Below are 22,627 nucleotides of genomic sequence, written 5' to 3' on the forward strand. Positions count from 1 at the left end.
CAAAGGCTTGTTATCAAAAACATTTACTGCTACGAACCAAAATATCTATTCATTCTTTAAAATGACAGTTTCTGAAACTTTTTGCATAAAGACCCACTACAAGTAATAATATAACATTTTTATTAAACACTTAAATATTTTAAGTCAACTCAGACAATTTTGGAAAAGAAACAGAACTATGTGCACCCACCCCGAGTGGCTGTGAAGAAAAGGACCGAGGGTGTAGTAGGTAGCGCACCTGTCACCTGCAGTCAGTCTACGGGGCCAGCGGAGCTGTCTTGTCCTCCGCCTGCCACATCCCCAAGGAGGTCGCCAGCATGCATTCTGCCCGGGAGTGCATTCGGGCCACGGACCTCCGCGGGAACAGGGATCCCGTCCAGGGCTGAGAATGGAGCCACTTCGTCTACACACAGAAGTGGCCCCCTGGGGACACGCCTGACGCAGAACCCTTTGTGGTGGGCTTAAATTTTTTCCGTGGGAGTTGGGGATAGGGACAGGGCAAAGCATAGCATCTGAAGAGCATAAACCTGACTTAAGGCCTAGCTTTGTTACTTTAAGCTGCAGAATGCTGAACGAATCACTGAGCCTCTCCGCACACCAGCATCCTTGTGTCTATGGCAGGGATATTATAGGAGCAACCTGACGAGATTTTTGAAAGGCTTCAATTACAGAGATCTTGAATGTGAAGGCACCCAGTATAGAGCCTGGCACGTGGCAGCCCCTCAAATAGTATCTGTTTATTCATTTCTCCGCAGCACCTGAATTTCACTCAATCACCAGCCCTGGATGCAAGTTCCGCCTGGACACGTGCCTAGGTGGCAGTAAGCACTCGGCTTGTGTTCTCACCTTAACGTCCCCAAAGCGAGAGGCTTATCTTCCTCCATCCCCGATATGTTTTTAATTTCTTCTATCAAAAAACTGCAAATTGCCAAACGGGCCCCAACAAGCAACTTAAAATAAAATGAGTTTAATGCAACGTTTTCCCACTAGGTGGTGGTGCTGCACGTCAAAACTTTCACTCGTTAATTTACCACCAACACTTTAACTTCTCAGGCAGGATAGCTGAAGGACGCCTCTCGTAAGGGGAGAGAATGGATGTGTCACCAAAACCAAAACTTATTAATAACTTCTCAAAATAACACCAAAACAAACTGGTTAATTTATCATCCGGTCACCCCATTTACAGCGAGCGCGCCGCGGCCGAGACGGTCCTTGCTCTCACCGAGCGTACCAGACAGCACCTTCAGTCACTTCAAGTGACCTAAACATCAAATATTTTTACGAGTACTTTTATATTTTTAAAAAAAACAAAAGTCGTCCCCGTTCGTTTTCCGTTGGAAATTGCGTAGACTGCGATGGGATTTTTAAGCCAAGGGAAACTGGAGGATGCTGCGGCGGTGACGCTAGTCCCAGACCAGCGCGTCCGACAAGCGCGGCTGCCAAAGTCCCACTTTGGGGCATGCGCGGGTCCCTCCCGCCCCTCAGCCGGTGCCACGGAGCCTCGACCTCCTTTTGCACCGCCCGCCCTCGGCACCCACTCACCATGGCCCTCGGCACCCACTCACCATGGCCGCGCGGCCGGGACCCCGACTGCGCAGTGCCACCAACCAGCGCAGCGTCGGTCCCCGGAGCCCCAGAGCCACCGCCATGGCCGTCCGCCGAGAGCTGCCCGGCGCACTGCCTGCCCGCCGCCTGCCACCCGGGCCGCCCGTCCGCGGGCAGCTCCCGGCGGCGGGCCAGGCCGCCCGCAGACCAGGCCGCCCGCACTGCCTGGCCCCACCGTGCAGGCCCGGGTGCGCCCGGCCCCCGGAAGGCCCCGGGAGCTTCGAGGCCAGATCTGCGGGCAGCGAGCGGGGCGCGGCCCCGCAGGCCCCCGCAGGCCCCCGCGCTGTCAGAGGCCGCTCTGCGCCCCTTTCGGCTTTGCCCGGGTGCCGAGTTGCCTCACTTAAGCCGGGAAGGTGAGCGGCCCGCGGGGCGCTGGGCTTCCCTCCGCGCATAGTGTTTGACACTCGTGGACGGTCTGACGGTGCTGGACTCCCTCCAGGGCAGTGGAGCGAACAGTCCGGTGGGCAGGAGGATATCGGGGGCAGGGGAAGGAAGAGATGAGCTGCGGGTGGGTGCCTGGGAACCACTCCGATGTTCCCGGAGGGAGGGAGTTGCCAGTGAACCATCGTGATTCAGGTCAGGGGCTTGTATAGGTTAGGGGACCGTGGGTTGAAATCTGAGCTTGCTTTGTGGTTCCTTAGCTGCCAAGGCCCTGGGGAAAGTTGCCTCATCTGCATTTGCTAGATAAAATAATCCTTATTTGCCTTTTGTCTCTTTGAGATGTAACTCACATTTAACAAAATTCACCCTTCAAAGTGTGAAAATCAGTGGTTTTTATTATATCCACGTGGAGTTTCTTAACTAAATAAGCAAACTTATAAGCCGTTTTGCAGTGGATATAACAAGATTTTTTTTTTTAAGGATGAGGCAATGTGAGTTCAACTTGATAGTTACTAGCAGTTTTATTTCTCATATGGACTTGGGAAAAAATAAAGCCTTTTGGCCTCAAAATAGCCTAAAACTAAAACTTACAACCCAAACTCACTTTTTGCCCACTTGCTGAAGACTCAGGGAGGAATCTTACTGGAGACCCTAACCAAATGCCACCGGTCTCAAGGCATTTATCTCAGATGCTATAGTTTCTCTGCCTTAGGTGGATAAAGACTAGGGGTGGAATTAAAGGTTGTATTTCCAATATTTACCTTGAGTGTTTAAGACCATGAAAAATGCACACACTGCTCATTAAAGTAAAAACTGAGCCCTGGCTGGTGTGTCTCAGTGGACTAAACACTGACCGGCAACACAAAGGGTCACCAGTTCAATTCCCACTCAGGGCACAAGCCTGGGTTTTTGGGCCAGGTTCCCAGTAGGGGGCCAGGGAGAGACAGCCACACATTGATGTTTTTGTTCTTCATTTTCTCTCTCCCCTTCTCTCCAAAACAAATGGGGGGAAAATGTTTCTTAAAAAAAAAAAGAAAGAACTGAAAAATGAACTGGTAGGTGTGAGGCCTGAGGTATTGTGATTTATATTCGGTCTTCCCTAAGTGTTGAGTGATAAAGGTGTCTTGTTAAAATGTTAATGAGTTCACCTTTGGAAAGCACCTAAGGATAAGGGCTGGTGGCCCCTGGAGCAAACCACGTGGTTAGTGTTGAACCTTTCAGTCCCACCCCCTGACCTCTGGGAAGGGGAGCCACCTTGCTGAGACCCAAGCTCCCCTATGTATGCACCTCTTTATCTAGCTATTGATTTGTATCTTTAATACAATTTGTAATGAACTGGTCTAGTGAGTACACAGGTTTTCCCAAGTTCTGTGATCCTTTCCAGCAAATTAATCAAATCCAAGGAAAGGGTTGTGGGAATCTCTGATGTACAGGCAGTCCATTACAACAAGCACAAGCTCGGCTTTTCACTGGCTTCTGAAGGGTGGGGGCTGGGGACAGCCTTCTGGGACTGAACCCTTAACCTATGGAACCTGATGGGATCTAGGTAGTGTCAGGATTGAGGTGAATTCTTGGACACCCTCCTAGTGTCTGAGAGTTGTTGGTGAGGGAAACCCCTCCACCACACACTGGAAATTGGGTCCAGGAAACCCTTTAAAGTCCCCTCATCATTTTCATGATTTTCTTATCTTTTGATATGCTCTTTATTTCTCTTTTTAATAGGCACAATGTTTTCCTTGGCTCTAATGTATTAGCTATCTGATTTAAAAACAGTTTTATTGAGATATAATTCACATACCATGTAACCTGCATGGCTGTTGGTTGATTGTCCTCCACAAAGCAAAAGGTCGCAGGTTCGATTCCGGTCAGGACACATGCCTGGGTTGCTGGCCAGGTCCCCAGTTGGGGGCGTGCCAGAGGCAACTGATGAATGTTTGTTTCCCTCTTTCTCCCTCCCTTCCCCTCTCTCTAAAAATAAGAAAATCAAACCTTTAAAAATATAAAATGAAGTATACAATTCAGTGTTCTTGAGTACATTCATACGGTTAAACAACCATCACAGTCTAATTTTAGAAATTTTCATCTCCCCCTAAAAAAACCTCATACCTACTACCATTCCTCATTCCTTCCCTCGGCTTCCAGGCCTAGGAACCACCCATCTATTTTCCGTCTCCACAGATTTGTTGAACAGGCACATGTGGACGGATCCTGCCAGGGCACGACAGGCAGGCCGTGGGCTGCAGGGACACCAGCTAGCCATGAGGACCGACACACACACTTGGAGCTGGTCGTGCTGTCTCCTTCTATAAAAAAAACTTTGTACCACCCAGTGCTCTCCCCTACAGCAGCTCTTCCCCACTCTCTACTCTTGAACCTCGCCCCTCAAGGTCCAGCCCTGTGCCACGCTTTCCTCTGGGGGAGCCCCACATAGCTCATCTCAGCTATGTGTTAGAGCAAAGCCATGGATCTGTTGGTCATCCTGGGGGTCTTTCACGGCCCCCCAACTAGATAGAGCAGGGCCCCGTTACATATCAAAGGGCATGAAAATCCCAGTATCTCTAATGGAGTAACTCCCACCCTGGGAATCTGCCCCCAAGGAAATGAGACAACATTCCATAAATCCAGCAAGAGAAGACAGGTTAGGTAACCAATGCAGAACTACTCAAAGGCCTATTACATAGCCACGGTAAGGAAGACTATTAGCAACAATGAAATAACTATTTAAGGAAAAAATGCTACATTATAGCTATATTATGACTACAGCTATGGGAAACACAAAAGAGACTAGAGGGAAATACCATGGTCTCGGAGGCCACAGCACAGAGGTGGGGCAGGGCACCATTCCACAACACTTAGGTCTGGCTGGGGCTTGGTCCCCACACTGGAACCTGCATGACCAAGAGCAAGTGATCTGGGGCCTTGTCCTCTCTTCAGTGAGATGAGATGATTAAGTAGTAGTGCCAGTCTCATGGGGCTATTGTACAGACAAATGATATGTAAAGCACTCAAAATAGCACTTCACATACACACACACACACACACACACACACACACGGTAATATGCAAGGGTTGGTTATTATAAGAGAGAATTACTAGTTTTTTCCCTATTTTAAGTACAGATACATATGAAAGTTGAAATCCCAGCTTCATCAACTTACTATGCGTGTGACATCAGCAGGCCATTTGACCTCTCTGTACCTTGGTTTGCTCCTTTTTTTAAATATGTATGCATCTATGTATGTATGTATTTATATTTTTTACCTTGTTTGAAACTAGCCCACATGCTACAGAGCTTTGAGGCCAGCTTCAGTATTACTTTCCCTCCTTTTATGACCACCAAGACTGGGGTTCAGATCCGATAGGAAAGGGAACCAGGGGGTGGTTTGCTCCTTTATGAAGTGGCAATAGGAACGGGACTGTTCTGAGCCACAGAGCCCTCGTGCCGGTGACTGCCCCAGCCATAGCTGTCCACGTAACACCAAGTTTTAAACTCTCATCCAGTATAACGCTGAGAAGACTTGTCTAAGGTTCTATTTCCATAGGATTTAGGGTGCCTTATGAAATAAACTGCTCTCTCAAACACTAGAAACAATCAGTATACAAGCAATTTATCATCATGTAATCAGATGTCATATCTGAATTTAAGGGATCTTTTAGAAACAGCTTTTCAAAAAGTTTGTATAAATTACACATCTGTTTTCTACCCATCTGTGTCTTAAAATTAGACTAGAATCAACTTGGGGGCAAGAACAGTGTTTTATATTTCTTTTGGCTCTCACTAAACATAGCACAGTGCTAACCAACACTTTAAAGTTCACCTGATGCATCAGCACAGAACTGAAGCTAAAGAAGCTTCAGTTAGGATACCTTCTAACATCTGCCTTACCCAGAAAACACTTCTTAAACCACTTCCGAGTCTTTCGGTGAAGTCCGAGGTCCCAAACGCCAGGGTGTTTGACTCTTGTTTTCCCATCAGTTTCTACTTATAAGGTCACACTTAGCAATTCGTTTATTCTTCCCATCCCAACACTCCTCTTGAAGTGTGAGAACGCGCCTGCAGATGACAGAAAACCCACCTTGTTAGACATGCGGGAACCAAGAGTTTTCTAAGACTCTTCGGGAAGTCCTGTTTCTGCCTTTTGTATAGTTAGATTGTCCCACTCATCATTCCACCAGAACACATCCTCACGTTTCAAACTGGATCCTTCCGTTAACATACTGGGTTACCTGCTTGGGGGTGTGTGAGAGTCAACCAATCGATGTTTCTGTCCCTCTCTTTCTCCCTCCCTCCCCTTCTGTCTAAAAAAAATAAATAAAATCTTTTTATTTATTTATTTATTTATTTATTTTTTAGAGAGGGAAGGGAGGGAGATAGAGAGAGAGAGAGAGAAACATCAATGTGCAGTTGCTGGGGGTTATGGCCTGCAACCCAGGCATGTACCCTGGCTGGGAAAAATAAATAAAATCTTTTTAAAAAATACTGGATTATGTTCTGGTAGTAAAAGCAAGAATAGTGAATTCTACTGGATATTTTGCATTGCTTTACTGGAATACTAGTTAAAACACCAGTTTATAATTTTTTACACATTTAACAGTTCAACGAATGCATGATTCTTGGACTGCAGTTGTAAGTCGACTCTTCACTGGAGAGTGAAAACATTATGAAATCACAGCATTAATTTCTGAAGCGAAGGACTGAAACTCCTCTTTCCAACTTCCTTCAATGCCTCCCTACTCCACATGCTCCTGCTCTTGTCCTGGAATTAGCCGCCGAATGTTCTCAGTTCGAATGGTAGCATACATTATAAAACTAGTTAAAAAGAACAAGGAAAATACGAGCAGCCAGTCCACGTTTTTTGTCGTCGTGCTGGGAAGAGGGCCCACTTGGTCAGCTTGAGTTACCACCACATTTTTCTTGGCTTCTATACCTGCAATAGAAATCACTTGTTTCCAATCAGATGGAAAACACACCCGCTGCAGACCTTTCTGAAGTACTCTGCATGACACCCAAAATGACGCGCAGTCTTAAATGCCACACTGATCTATCCGGGATGGGTCTTGCTCGCCTGTCGGTGGAGTCTGTAATTCGCCTTCTCCCACCACGTCAAAGGAACAGGAATCCGTGCAGCTGCTCTAAACTAAAACACTAGAATTTCTGTGAGCTCATAAGATGTTAAGAGCTGTCTTTTGTTCTCTTTTTATTTGTTAATTTTTAGAGGGAGAGGAAGTGGGGTGAGAGAGAAACATCAATTTGTTGGTCCACTTATCTATGCATTCATTTGTTGCTTCTCGTACATGTCCTCACCAGGTGAGGTTTTCTTTTTTTAAATGAATTTACTAAAAGAATTGTTAGCACAAGTAACAATTGGGATCGGTGATTACCAATTTCATTTGTATCCTATGTTTTCTTTAGAACATTGAACAAAATAGCTCCCTCTCTCCATTATCAATCTGAATGGCAAGACCTGAAATAGCTAACCACCTGGTACAAAGCCTTCTCCTATGAGGTCACTCAGCTCTTTGTTCTTTAGTGTTAGATATAAGTAATTACATGCAACTTCATATATATGGAAGGTATGTTATAATTTGTATTTATTTCCAGGGACTATGCTTCAGGAGGAAGATGGATGCTCACTATTGAGGTGTTAAAGCTTTTGAGCAGCAGACTTTCCTAATGAAGGAAATTTCTTCAATATACAATGCTCAAACTTTTACAGAGTGAAAAATAAGGCCATCTGGTTTGGCAAATACTAAGGAATTAAAATAGCATCTACAAATGGATTAATAAATGGAATGCTATCCAGGAACAAAAAACATAACACAACCATACACAACAGTGCAGATGGATCCCACAGATATAATGTGGAGTTATATAAGCCAAACAATCCATACTTTGTCTCCATTGATATAAAGTTCAAAAACAGGCCACACTAGTCTATGATGTCAGGAGTCAAGATGGTGGTTCCCCCTGAGGAGGGCAGGAGCAGCAATGCTGGGGGCAGGCAGGGGGGTGGGTGGGTGAGGCTGGTAGTGTTCTCTTTCTGGATCTGAGTACTGGTTACCCAAGGTGTTCGCTTTGTGAAAGTTCATCACCCAGTTCACTACTGACTGATGCGTATTTCTGTGTAAATATTATACTCGAATGAAAAATGGATTTAAAAAGGTATCTACAGGTGCATGATATGAGAATTTTGTCTGAATAAAGCACTCCATTTTTTTAAAGGCGTCTTTAATCATACGAAAATTACCAACTCATGGCATGTGGGTTGGGAGCCGTTCAGCAGGCTCACAACAGAGCACTGGAAGAGGAGTCTCGCCTGTGACAGCAATCTTGACCCCTTCACTTAGGGTGACAGTGGATCAGAACTCACAGAAGTCTCATCCCCCAGCAATAAAATGTCTTCGTTTACAGCACATCACTTCTACATACCTGTCTGATTAAAAATGAAGATCTTCAGTGTCTCCAGTGTTCGGTCTGTGTGATTAAATCTAGCCATCGGTTTCGCTCCTTGAAATAACAAGATGTTAGGAACAGCTACAGTGCCAAACCTGGTAGACAGGCTATGAGAGAAAGTCAGAAAACCCAAATTAACAGCGGGCATTCTCACACAGTGACCATATGAGAATCGATGGCAATAAACAAGACAGGATCTGATATTGCAGAGAGGTTTCTGACCTCCACACAACATCAGAATAGAGTTCCTGATATTTAAACTTTAGACTTGCCACTTCTGGCCTCTTTCCTCAGGGGTCACAGTTGGGGGCATAAGTCCCTAACTTCCAGATCAAAAATTTCTAACTCAGAGACAAAGCACAGTGTCAATTCACTTGACAGAAGGCATTTCAAACTCTCCAGAATGCCCAACTCCACTCCTCATAAAAGATTCAACTTACGGGAAACACAGTCTGGTGAGATGGCAATAAGGGATTTATAATCTAACAAACACACCAGCAGCTCACAACTAGGGCGGATGAGTGAGAAGCAATGTGACCTGCGTGGCTCCGCTCTGTCCACCTTTTCGTAACACAGAGCAGCGTGGAGCTCTGAGTCAGAACCCTCGGGTCAGCGTCAGTTCTGCCTCTGGACCAGGTAATCCGTGTAACCTGCAGATCACCTTTCCTCTTCAAGCCTCATCCACCCCCATTGTAAAATGGCGATGTTGGATAATCAGGGTTTTTCTTTCGTAGACATGCTTTAACTTAAATATTAACAGGAGACAATCTCACGTCCCACACCATCCATCTGAGAACAAGCATCCTGTCTTCTCCATAATTAAGGCACCATGCTGGACGCAGAGAAGGATGCGTGCACATGAGAGAACAAAGCAGGTGATAAAAGCCTGCAGGGAATGGGGGACGTGGTGGGGGTCAAAGTACCAGACCCCAAACCAGAAAGTTCTGAGTAGGTGCTGGAGCTCCCCTGCCGACCTAGAGACAGTGGGGAGGCCCAGTCAAAGCTGGACATTGAGCTGGACCATCCTTCCCATCAACCTGTTATCTTAGGCCAGGCCACTTAGATCTACTTCCCTGACACCCTGGTGAGAATGACTAATTTGTCGGGCAGTTTCCTTCTTCGTGAGCAGTTTCAGGTCAACACTGGCAATCACCCACACCAAAAGTCCCCAGAGCACAGGTCATCAGGTCTTACTCCATTTCTATCACCAACCTGACCCTCGCCCAACTTCCTGCGTTTGCTCACACACAGCACTCTGCTGTGAGTGGCTGAGGGGCGTCTGCTCTAGAGCATGAGGGCCACGTGCCGCCAGTAACCCAGGCACCGGCAGAGGCTGAGGGGAAACGTGTCCCGTCTCACTGGGGTCCTCAGGAACTGACCTTACCGAGCACTTACAAAAGACAAGAGTCCACTTGACAATATAAAAGAAATATAAAACGGGTAAATGTCACTTTAAAAGGCTAAATTAATTCACTGAATTAATTTATTGAATGTCTAGTAAGGAATATTCATGCAAAAATAAATGTAAGAAAGGAAAAGGAAGAGAGAGAAGAAAAAAGAAAGAAAAAGAAATCGTAAATAAACATAGAACTGGGGTGCCAAGAGTTGGGCTGTCAGGGCTAGGGACCTTCACTGTAGATGAAAGTCACAAAGGAAGATCCTACTTATGATCTGATTCTGCTAACTGATTCTGGCCAAGATCCTAGAAAGTCCTCGGGCCCCTCCCCTGGCATCAGGCAGAGCCACCTCCACCTCACGGAAACAGCCCTCCTTCCTCAAAAGGGGCCTCCAGAACGGCAGCCATCCGCTTCCTCAGTCAGTCGACACCCCTCACTCCTCACTCACACCTGCCTTCCCTCTGCAAAGCTCACGCCTACCTCCTCTGCTTTTCACTGAACTAATTACCACCTCCAAGTAACCGCCATTGTCATCCCAAAGGATGAGTCGGAGACCAACAAAGGGAAGATACCTGCTATGCTGAGATGCATCCAGGGCCAAAAAATGAAGAGCTGGAAATGCCCGGGGCAGAGAGTTAAAATGAGGAGCCAAACTGGCAGAAAATCGGCACCAAGGCGTGTAAAACAGGACTAGCGTGCAATCGCTGCCATTGGGGTCTAGAAAATCCATAAGGTCCTGCAGTAAAAGAAACAAAAGTTAAAGTCGGCAGTCAGTGTACCTGTTCTGGAAGGACACGCGGGAAACAGGAAATACCGCTGCCTCCGGGGAAAGGAGGTAGGAGCAGGGGTGGGAGGGGGACTGTAGTGTACCCCTTAAAACCTTCTGTATTTTGAACCATTGCATCCACATCAATCAGCAGAAAAGTACTATCGAATGACAAGTTACAAACTTTCCTCTAAGCTTTCTTAATATTACTACATAGCCATTTAACTATTTTTCATAATTTCTCCATTCAAATACTCGCAGGGTACAGGCCACCGTCCCAGCCCTGAATTCTGCATTTCACACAATCTGATGACACTATGAAAGCACTGTGATCTCAGGCCCAAACGATCATCTCAGTACATCCAAGTCTATACTAAGCAGTTGGATCAATGTATTTGGCCAAAGGTTGGTTCAAGTCAAAAGTGCACCATGCCTGTCCAGGCTGGTGTGGCTCAGTCGACTGAGTGCTGGCCTGTGAACCAAAAGGTCTCCGGTTCAATTCCCAGTCAGGGCACATGCCTGGATTGCAGGCCAGGTCCCCAGTTGGGGGAGTGCAAGAACCAAATGACTGATGTTTCTCTCACACACTGAAGTTTCTCTCCCTTCCTTCCCTCCTTTCCCTCTCTCTAAAAATAAATTTTAAAAATCTGAAAATAAACAAAAAAACTTTCATCCACCACCCTCAGACTGCTTATATTAAAGTGCTCTCTCCTTCATGCCACTCCTAGTCATGTGTGTGACACCTGTCCCACCTGTGAGACAGGTCCCACAGAGCTCTGCACGGTGCTGACCAGGCCCTGAGGGCAGGGTGTGAGGCCAGGGCTGACCCTGCTCTTAGAGGAGTTATGTGTGCTCGACACACCTTACCTGCCCTCATTTAAAAGAAGCAGTCACAGCTTTCAGATCTCGGACTTCCCTGTATTCCTGTGCCATCTGACATAAGTATCTAACAGGAAACTGCCAGTCCTCATCACCTGAGCATTCTCTGGGGAGTCACTGTCTACCCAACTAGCTGGGAACACATGGCTTGGTTTGGGACAACTGTCTCAGCAGTCACTCAAGAATAAACACTGGATTCAAAATCCAGATTTTTTAAGTGGCTTCTGTTACGATTCTGATGTCCACTGGGACTTCTGTCGTGGGGCTTGGTGGTGAGACTACCCCCAAAAGTGTAACAGACACTAGTTATTTCTCCCCCTTTCCCTACGAAGATCACAGAGAGGCAAGTCCATCCTCACTGATTCAGCCACTGAACACTATCCTACTTACAACACGATCAAGATTACCACCCCCTTTTGAAAGCTGATCGAGAATCCTGAATCATGAAATCAATGTGCTGAAAAGGAGAAAAGCACTAAGTTATTTTTTTCTTACTTGTGACATATTTAAAATTTTCAGGGTGAAATTTTCTATTCCAGTGACGTTTCTCTCCTCGCAGTTGACCTTGGGGGATTTCTGGCTGTCAGTGTGATTGGAGTCCTCGACAGGGGCCGGGTCGGCTTCGGCTGCTTCTGGCTCCGGGTAATCCTCCTCTTCCCTGTCCGGGAAGTTGGCTCCAGCGCTATCCAGAGAAAAGAGGTGCTCCCGGAGGCTGCACCGCGAGTCCTCGTTTCCTCCAGCCCTGCAGGTGCCGTCGCTGGGCTCCGAGCTCTGTTTGCCCTCGGCTTCCCCAGGAACCACAGACAGCATCACCACGTGGTCACCTTCAGTGTCCAGCCCCGGCACTGCCCCGGCCTCTTCTGCTGACGTGTCCGGGCCCATCAGGCTATGCGAAGGCTCCTCTTCACTCAAGTACACTGCCCCCACGTGGAGCGGGGGGGCCTGCTGCTCCTCTGACCATAAGTCACCATGTTTCTTCTCTGCAACCGAAACATGCCAGCATGTTCAGTCATATTTGGATTCCAAACATGTAAACTCAAAAGATTTACAGTTCTCCTCAAATACAACATTCTCCCTACAGAGAAAAAAAAAGCTATCCTTCCCATTAAACTACCAGAGAGCCCCCCACCATTCTCCTGGCCCTGAAGAAAGCCTCAAGGAAGAGCTAGGTTAATGAACGCCAAATATGTAAGAGGACAAGCCCTGGGCAGGTAGCTCAGTGGGTTAGAACAGCCTCCCGACACACTGAGGCTGCAGACTTACTCTCTCTCTGGCCAGGTCCCCAGTTAGGGGTGTGTGAGAGGCAACCAATCAGTGTTTCCCTTGCACATGTTGCTCTCCCTCTGTTTCTCCCTCCCTCCCCCTCTCTATAAAAATAAATAAAAGTTTGGACTTCCAGCCAAGGTGGAGGCGTAGGTAGATACACTGTGTCTCCTCACACAACCAAAGAAGGACAACAACAAATTTAAAATCAACCAGAACTGACAGAAAATCAAATTGTATGGAAGCCTGACAACCAAGGAGTTAAATAAGAAATATCCATCCAGACCAGTAGGAGGGGCGGAGATGCACAGGCAGGCAGAGAGAACTCGCATCGAGTTGGCGGCTGGCAGACCCAGCACAGTGGCAGATTGTGGAGCGAGCGGTCCCACATTCATGGGCAGACATACCAGGAGGAACACCTGGGGAGTAAGACAGACCATGCAACCAGGGCTCCAGCGCAGGGAAATAAAGCCTTAAACCACCGATTAAAAACAACCAGTGGGGGTTGTGGCAGCAGCGGGAGAAAACTCCCAGCCTCACAGGAGAGTTCGTTGGAGAGACCCTGGAACACACACAAACCCACCCACCTGGGAATCAGCACCAGAAGGGCCCAACTTGCTTGTGGGAAGTAGGGGAAGTGACTGAAAGCAGAGCAAGTGCCATTGTTCCCTCTTGGATCCCTGCCCCACATACAGCATCACAACATAGTGTTGTGAGTTGCCCACCTGGTGAATACCTAAGGTTCCGCCCCTCACTACATAAGGTGCAAAAAAAACGGCCCAAATGAAAGAACAGATCAAAGCTCCAGAAAAAATACAAATAAGGGAGAAAGGGATAGCCAACCTATCAGATGCACAGTTCAAAACACTGGTAATCAGGATGCTCCAGGAACTCACTGGGTACTTCAACAGCACAAAAAACACCCAGGCAGCAATAAAGGTTGCATTATGTGAAATGAAAAATCTACAGGGAACCAACAGTGACAGGAAGGAAACCAGGACTTGAATCAACAGTCTGGAGCAAAAGGAAGAAAGAAACATTCAACCAAAACAGAATGAAGAAACAAGAATTCAAAAAAATGAGGCAAGACTTAGGAACCTCTGGGACATCTTTAAACATTCCAACATCTGAATTATAGGGGTACCAGAAGGAGAAGAGGAAGAGCAACAAATTGAAAACTTATTTGAACAAATAATGGAGAAAAACTTCCCCAATCTGGCAACAGAAATAGACTTCCAGGAAGTCCAGGAAGCTCAGAAAATCCCAAAGAAGTTGGACCCAAGAAGGAACACTCCAAGGCACATCATAATTACATTACCCAACATTAAAGATAAAGAGAGAATCTTAAAAGCAGCAAGACAACAGGAGATAGTTACCTACAAAGGAGTTCCCATCAGACTGTCAGCTGATTTCTCAAAAGAGACCTTGCAGGCAAGAAGGGGCTGGAAAGAAGTATTCCAAGTCATGAAAGGCAAGGACCTACATCCAAGATTACTCTGTCCAGCAAAGCTTTCATTTAGAATGGAAGGGCAGTTAAAGTGCTTCTCAGATAAGGTCAAGTTAAAGGAATTCACCATCACTAAGCCCTCATTATATGAAATGTTAAAGGGACTTATCTAAGAAAAGGAAGACAAAAAATATGAACAGTAAAATTACAACAAACTCATAACTATTAACAACCGAATCTAAAAAAAACAAAAACAAACTCAGCAAACAACTAAAATGAACAGTATCACAGAAATGGAGATCACATGGAGGTTTATTAGTAGGGGAGTGGGAGGGGGATGGAGGGGAAAAGGTACAGAGAATAAGTAGCATAAATGGTAGGTAGAACATAGACAGGGAAGGTTAAGAATAGTATGGGAAATGTAGAAGCCAAAGAACTTATATGTACAACCCATGGACATGAACTAAAGTGGGGGAATGCGGGTGGGAGGGGGGGTGGAGGGGAGTGAAGTGGGGAAAGTGGGACAACTGTAGTAGCATAATCAATAAAATATATTTTAAAAAATAAATTTTAAATTAATTTTTAAAAATAATTTTTAAGTCAAAAATAAATAAATGGACAAATACATACCTTCAAGCAAAACCCACCACTTGCCATGTGAATTATAAACAAAAGCATTTCAGTACATATATCCAATTGTAAAAATATTATACAAACATTTTAACATTTCGTTTGATGAGAATACCCAAGAAAATAATGACGGCTCTATAGAAGACTCTATTATGGCAAAGCATTGTTGCACACGTCATAACAGTTCTGTGTGATGGGTGGGACAAGGGCCATCGCCTCCACTTAACAGATGGCCAAGTGAGGCGCAGAGAGGTACAGCACAGTGCCCCATGGCATGCAGCTAGCAAGCTGTGGAGCCGGGGTGGGAGCGCAGGAGTGGCAGCAAGGAGAAAAGGAAAACCCTCCTCCCACTCTGGAGCCACTAGCTGGGGCCTAGGTAACATGCTCGGGTATGGGGAGAGTCCCGGGCAGGCCTGTATGTCCATGTAGCAACCTGCACTCACCTCCATAACAAAGACTCCTGCTCTCCAACCCTCATTGACTCAACAACAGCTACCAGACCCCGTGCCAGACACCAACTAGAGCAAACTAATGAGCCCCTGCTGCACTCACATAGGCTCGCCTTGTGGCTGGGGAACCACCACCGGGGAATGAGCTCAGCCAAGCCAGTAGCATGTTGCCAGATTATGAATGACCAACTAGCTTCAGAGTTGGGTAGGGGTCTGGGAGCTTTCTAAGGTATGCACACTTGTACAGGGTCTTAAAGAATATTCCCATAGAGATTGGCAGGATCATTCAGTGATTCAAAAACATCCTATTTCTGGCTAAGATGGAATATTGGGGACCAGATTTACCCTTCCTCCTAAAGTAACCCAAAAAACAGTCAAATGTGTGAAACAACAGTTTCAGAAGACTAGTCATCGAGCAAAAAGGCCAGTGATCCCAAGAAACAGTCAAGCGAATGAGAGCCCTGCAGCTGAAACAGCTTACTGTCTGAGGGCATCGCCACCGCTGCGTGGGGGAGGGGACATACGCGGAGCCCAGTGGACTCACTGAGGTGAGGAAATGGAGCTGAGGGGCGCAGATCAAGGAAGCTGGAGTTTGCAGGGGAGAATTCTGAGGATGGAAGAGCTACAGAGCACGGACTCCGGAGATACGCACAGGGACCCCTCAGGTGTACTGGTCAGTGCATGCATGTGACTAAACTCTCCAAAGCCAGGGGAAGAACCACCCCAAAGGATTAGAGGCAACAGTATCCAACATTCACACAGACCTGGAAACAGTACCTGTACCCAGCAGCTAGACGGAAAAACCTCCTATTTCATGGGGCACTGGGTGGAGTACACAAAAGGACTCACCTCGGTAGTGGAGCACAATTAACCCTGGAGTAAGTACAGCTCTGCTCCCATCTAACAGACTTTAAAAGCATGGATCGAATTGTTTTCAGCAGTTTAATTTTCAGAGGCTGACCTTAACTGTTCTGCAGAACAAGACTCTAGAACATTTATAGAGATACTAAAATATCCATTAAGGTAAAATTCATCTCTAGCATCCAACCAATGATTTTCAGGCAAACAAAGAAGCAGGAAAATGACCCAGAATGACGAGAATAATCAACCAACTGAAAGTGACCCAGAATTTTTACCAATATCGGATTAGACGAGGACCCTGACAAGTACAGCTCAGTTGGTTGGGTGTCATTCCACAAAGCAAAAGGTCCCCAGTTCAATTCCTAGTCAGGGCACATGCCTGGGTTGCAGGTTTGGTCCCTGGTCAGGAGTGTGCAAGGAGCACAACTGACTGATGTTTCTCTCTCACATCAATGATTCTTTGCTTCTCTCTTTCTCCCTCTCTTCCTCTCTCTCTAAAAATACATACATACAATCTTTAAAAAAAGAATTAGACAAAGATATTAAAGCCATAATTATAACTGTATAACAGGAGGTCAAAAAGTTAAGTAGATATAAAGACATAAGATTTTTTTAAAACACCAAATTATACTTCTAGTGATGACAACTACAATGTCTCAAATGAAAACTGCACTGGATGGGATTAGTTGCAGATGAAACATTGCAGAAGAAAAGGTAGTGAACGTGAAGGCATAGCAACAACAGAACCAATCCAAATGAAACATGCAATGGGAAAGTGTTCGGAAAAAAAAATAAGAGCATCAGTGAGCTGTGTGACAATTTCAAAATGGTCTTATGTACAGATAATTGGGGTATCTGAAAGAAAGTAAAAGGTGAGGGTGGGAGGAGGGACAGAAAAAGTATCTGAAAGAATGATAACTATAAAGTACTGTAAAGAAAATAAAGTACCAGAAGGGGGGGAAAAAAAAACTACAAGCCTAGAATTCTATACCCAGCAAAAATACCTTTCAAAAAACAAAGGCAAATAAATATTTTTTCACACATACAGAATATGAAAGAATTCATCACCAGCAGATCTCATGATGAGAATTTTAAAGGAACTCCTCCAAGCAGAAGAAAAATGGTAACATATGGAAATGTGGGTCCACACAAAAGAATGAGGAGCACCGGACATAGTAACTACATGGATAAATACATGCAATTCTTTCTGAAAGTCCAGCAATGAAGGGGGAGAAGAAAAACAGGGTAGTTGCTACCGGCAGGCAAGGGGCTGAGGGAGGTTTCTGTTCTGGTTTTTACGACATAGGAGAAACTTAAGGATGTATAGAGCTGACGGGAGAGCATGTCAGGAGGGAGAGGGAACACTATAGGTTAGATACGACCAAGTACAGGGCTTGGGCAGCAAAGAGGGGCTTTGACAGAAGAGGGTCAAGCACCTCTGTCACTATGACCTGGAGAAAGGGCTGGGGGCCAGTGCAGGGAACTCTGAAATTTGGCGGGAATGGGCGCCACATTGGAGGTCTTTCTGTAGCCTTTGTTGGATGAACATGTGCTGCCTGAATAATCAGAAAAGCAAGCAAACAAACAAACAAATTAACGTGTTTGCTGCATCACTCCACAAGACAAAGCAGGAAACGAAGCCAGAGAGGTGAGGAGTCTGGAGAAGGACAAAGGGTGAGAGCAATTGGAGAGCCAGCCTGACTCCCAAATGACCCAGCTGTGCAGAGATCTGCTCTCTCTGAACCTAATCAACATTCCAGGGCCAATAAGTAAACGGAGAATGCCAGTATCCTAGGAGAACCTCAGGAGAAAAAAAAATCAGGGTACAAATTAGAATCTGGTTCTCCCTGATCAGCCTCAGCAAAAAAACAGACAGCTGTCCCCCAGAGAAAAGCAAGAGGGGGTCTGAGTGATGCAGACAGCTGGCATTTTAAATTCGGGACTGTAGTTTTCCCTCCCTGTGAAGATGTTTACGTAGACAGTACAGACCAGGGAAAAAACCTTATGGCCTCAGGGACCGTTGTTTCCATTTAGGTATTGGGAGAAAGAAACTGCTGAATTGCTCCACACTGAGACAGAAATGGCCTACCGTTCCAGAGCCACTGAACCATCCCAGGGTAATGCACTTTCAAAAGAGACTGCTTCCGACCCTAAAGCTGGGTGCAGCTTGATCTGCCCATAAGTGGAAAGTATTGCATTACTGGCAAGGAAGAGGTCTGGAGAGCAAGGGTGGGGGCACCACGTCCACTCTGCCAGGGAGCCCGGGCCTAGGCCAGCTCCTTCACGCTGTGCAGCTTTTCTCAGAAGGCTCCCTACCAGCACCAGGGGTTTTGGGGTTTGGGGGGCTTTTTACAATGGCTTCTGTGGCAGGGGAGCCACATGTGGGAGTACAAAAATACCAGTGAAACACAGAAATTCACAGGGATACTGTGCAGATTAAATTAGAACAGATGTGCACAGTTCCTAGCACATAGTAGGACTCCATAAATGGCCACAGTGATGATAGAGATGATGATGATGATATGATTGATGTTTACAATTCAAAGAGACAGAAGGGCACAGTAACTAAGTTGTATTAATTCCTCTGCTAAATACATTCTGGATGCACCCACTTCTCCCATCCCCACTGACACCCCTCAGACCAGGCCACAACCGTCTCTCACCCAGACAACTGCTGCGGTCACCTAACTGGTCTCTGAGGCTGGCCCTCTATCTCCCCCTCCAGACACTGCTCCACACGGCGGCCCACGTGGAACTGAAAGTCAGAGATCAATCTGACTGGGTCGCTCCTCTGCTGAAGCCTGTTCCACACCCACCCGCCGGCGCAGGAGTCTGAGCTCTGGAGCCTGGATACCAGGCCCCTCATGATGCGGCCTCTGCCCGCACACCCTGGGCTGGTGCCACCGGCACTTCCAGCCCCTTCCTTCCTCAGAGCTGCCCTGAGGGTGGTTTCTCTGCCAGGAAAGCCCTCTGCCCCCTCTTCTGGCCAATCCAACTCATCCTTCGGCTCTCACCCTGAACTTCTCCTCGTGAGGTGAACTTCACCTTCCCTTGCCCTCACACCAGAGGGGCCTCCCATTACAACACGGAGGAATGCCCCGGAACTCCCCTTGAAGCATTTCCGCTCTTGTAATTGACTTAATTATTTATAATCATTTAACGCCCGCCTTCCCCATCAGACAGGAGGCCAGGCCTGCTTCTCCGTCTGGCTCAGCGTCATGCCCTCAGTGCCCAGCACAGCATGTGGCACCTGAAGGCCACTCAGTGCGAATCTGCTCGCTGCCTGTCTAGCGAGGACAGGCCTGGGTGCACCGAAGCCAGGAGTCACCTCCTGTCCCTTGACACCTGCACAGCGCTGCTGTCTCCAGCTGTTAATCTGCCAGTGGTGTCCTTCACAGAAAAAAACCCTTGGAATCAACAGGGTGAAAAAGGTGAAGGGATTGGGACCTACACATTGGTCGTCACAGAATGGTCCCAGGGATGGAGAGCACTGCACAGGAAATAGAGTCCGTAATATTGTAATAACTCTGTACAGCGCCAGGTGGGCACCTGACATACCAGGGGGACCTCTTTGTACAGTATATGACTGTCTCACCACTCTGCTATACACCTGAAACCAATACAAAATAACTGAATGTAAACACTAATTGAAAAATAAAATTTTCCCCTGGCTGGCATAGCTCAGTGGATTGAGCGCAGGCTGCGAACCAAAGTGTCACAGGTTCGATTCCCATTCAGGGTACATGTCTGGGTTGCAGGCCATGACCCCCAGCAACCACACATTGATGTTTCTCTCTCTCTCTCTTTCTCCCTCCCTTCCCTCTAAAAAATAAATAAAATTTTAAAAAAAAGAAAAATAATTTTTTTAAAAAAGCCTTGGACTTTCAGCCACCCTGAAAAAAACCCAGCTGGTGAAGGTTCCTAGGTTGTCACCCCATTCATGGTCCAGCCATGGTGACCAATGACCGCCCCGCCACCCACAGCTGGCGTTATCCTCAGGTCTACAAGAAATATGGCCCTGACTACCAAGCAGACTCACTGAATGCAACACTAAGTCAGTCCCCTGAATCAGCCAAGAAACAGAATGCACACTCAACTTGGGCAATTTGAGGAAAGCTTAATAAAGGGACCACCAACATGGGGCTGGGTGTAGGGAAAACACAACCAATGGTAAGGAACTCCGGCACCAGTAACAGCAGACAGCAAGCCAGTTACCACTCAGGGGTCTTCCTTCTGAGGCCAGAGGCAGAAACAGTCACAGAACCTTGAAACAGCAAGGACAGACTTCTAGAAGCTGTGACTTTCAGTGGAGGGACACAGCCTAGCTGTGACAACTGCTGAGGGAGGGAGCTAAGCGAATGGGTACCCCAACTTTTTCCCCTCATTCCAACCCAAGGGAAGACAGAAGGCAGGAGAGACCATACAGGACAGCCACTCCCGGTACAGAGCAGGATGGAGAAGGCTTGAGAACGATGTGGGAGGCAAACAGAAGATATCCAGCACATGCTGTCCCCTCTCTGAGGCTGGGGTTTAACTGTAGTGACAGAAGGGCAGTACAGACCTTTCACTGTGAAATCAGACAGGCCCGGGGCTTGAATTGTGGCCCCTCAACTCTGGCTGTTTCATGTTGGCAAAAGTTTTATTGATGCTGAGTCTCAGCTTTCTCATCTATAAAATGGGGACGATAACAACATCTACTTCATATGCATTTAAAGATTACGTAAGAGGCCCTGGCCAGGTAGCTCAATTGATTAGAGCATCCTCCCAATAGCCAAGGTCACAGGTCAGGGCACATACAAGAAACAACCAGTGAATGCATAATAAGTGGAACAACAAATTGATGTTTCTCTTCTTCTCCCTTCCTCTCTCTCTCTCTAAAATCAATAAATTTAAAAAAATTAATAAAGATTAAATAAGATGATGTTTGTAAAGCACAAACGCAGCAGCTGCCACATAGTGAGTGCTTTCATTAATGGTAGTTATGTTACTATTCCTGAACCTTCTCTCCCTGCTTAGCAAGCCAGCGGCCCTGCCTCCACCAGGACACCCAGGCAAAGGAAAGACCTGCCCATTACTGTTCTAAATGACAAGCAAGACTAAAGGGTGTGGACTTCAAGAGGCCTGCAAAGAGTGGAGTGAAGAGGCAATCAGAGGAAGGACTCCACTGCTGGAACCAGCAATGCCTCCAGGGTGGCTGCCCCACCCCCACCTGAGGGGCCCAGAGAGCAAGCAGCAGGTTACCCTGGGGTGGGGGCTAGGAGGGGTGGGACCTGAGCTAGAGTGGCCTTATTTATTTTTTGAATCCTTACCTGAGGACATACACATTAATTTTAGAGAGAGGGGAAGAGAGGGAGAGAAACATAGATGTGAGAAACACCCATGGGTTGCCTCTCATGGGCCCCCAACTGGAACCAACCCGCAACCCAGGCCCGCAACCAACCCGCAACCCTATCAAGAATCCAACCCTCAAGAGTGCGCGATGCTGGAGGGTTGGGGTGTGGAGGAGGGATAAAGGAGGAAAACTTGGGAAAACTATAATAGCATAATCAATAAAATATACTTTAAAAAATACAAAATTTTCAAAAGAATCGAACCCTCAACCCCTCGGTACGCGGGACGACACCCAACCCACTGAGCGGCCGGCCTGGGTAAGAGTGGCCCTCTTAAGAAGGTGGTAGAGCTGGGTGCAAAGTAACGCACGGGCTTTGCAAGTCAAAGTGACAAGTTGGGCCACTCTCCAGCAGTGCAAACCCGGGCAGAGGACCTGGCCTCCCTGAGCTCGACATCTCCTTCAGTAAAACCGATACACGAGCGAAGCCTGGCCCGTGGGGACGGTGGGCGACTACATGAGGCAGGGATGGAAAGCGCCAGCGCGGTTCGGGGCTCCCAGTAAGGGCGGCACAAACGCCAGCTATTCGTTATGATTATTACCATAATAACAAAGCGCTCCCCAGAAAAACAAAGTGCTCCGATAAGCGCTTCTACATGGTCACTCCCGACCGCCAGTCTTCGGCTGAGGGGGCCTGAGAGTGGCCGGGTCACACCCGGGGCTCCCCGCCCAGCCGTTGACCCCACTGAGGACCGCGTGCGCGCGCGCGGGAGGGGGCCACCGGGGGAGCGAGGTGGGGGCAACGCGGGGAGAAGAGTTCGCAAGAGGCGAGGCGAGGCACGCGTTGCGGGCCTTGGCGCAGGTAAAAGACCATCGGCCGGACAATCCTCCGCTTGGCCCGGTCATTTTGCGAACGTCCACCTGACGCCCCTCAACCGCGGTCCCAGCCCGCACTCACCCTCCTGGCTGCGGGCGGGAGACTCCAGCAACCACAGCAGTACCAGCCACCAGCGGAGGAGCCCCATGATGCCGGGCGGCGGCGGGGGACCACCACCCAGACCGAAGGGAAAGCGGCGCGCAGCAACGCGAGACGCGCTCTCAGAGGCAGGAGGGCCGATAGGGTACAGTGCGCGAGCACGGGGCGGTCCGCGCCGCCATCTTGGGAG

General features: G+C 47.4%; 2 protein-coding genes and 1 non-coding gene across 5 annotated transcripts in view; all 3 read right to left on the reverse strand.

Annotated features, from left to right (window-relative positions):
- The window catches only part of PCBD2 (pterin-4 alpha-carbinolamine dehydratase 2), a 56,910-nt gene extending 54,865 nt beyond the window's left edge, over positions 1–2,045 (reverse strand). Inside the window, exon 1 of one of the 3 annotated variants that reach the window (XM_045820478.1) lies at positions 1,566–2,045. In XM_045820478.1, the coding sequence (XP_045676434.1) occupies positions 1,566–1,997 (432 nt within the window). In that variant the 5' untranslated portion in view covers positions 1,998–2,045. Of the gene's footprint in view, positions 1–1,542 lie in introns of all 3 variants that reach the window. The other 2 variants (XM_045820488.1, XM_045820495.1) reach the window with 2 other exon arrangements.
- Positions 2,046–5,246: 3,201 nt separating this feature from the next.
- On the reverse strand, positions 5,247–5,366 carry LOC123813263. The gene has a single exon (XR_006784703.1). It is a non-coding gene; the product is annotated as a small nucleolar RNA SNORA61 (small nucleolar RNA).
- Positions 5,367–6,514: 1,148 nt separating this feature from the next.
- Positions 6,515–22,627, reverse strand: TXNDC15 (thioredoxin domain containing 15). The gene is made up of 5 exons (XM_045820466.1): positions 22,420–22,627; positions 11,978–12,462; positions 10,410–10,573; positions 8,417–8,547; positions 6,515–6,914 (listed from the first exon to the last, which is right to left on the reverse strand). The coding sequence occupies exons 1-5, from the start codon at positions 22,484–22,486 to the stop codon at positions 6,718–6,720; spliced, it is 1,044 nt and encodes a 347-aa protein (XP_045676422.1). The 5' UTR covers positions 22,487–22,627; the 3' UTR covers positions 6,515–6,717.

This window comes from Phyllostomus hastatus, unplaced genomic scaffold (genome assembly GCF_019186645.2).
Source record: "Phyllostomus hastatus isolate PE091 unplaced genomic scaffold, TTU_PhHast_1.1 phas_contig_150, whole genome shotgun sequence".
Classification (NCBI taxonomy): domain Eukaryota; kingdom Metazoa; phylum Chordata; class Mammalia; order Chiroptera; family Phyllostomidae; genus Phyllostomus; species Phyllostomus hastatus.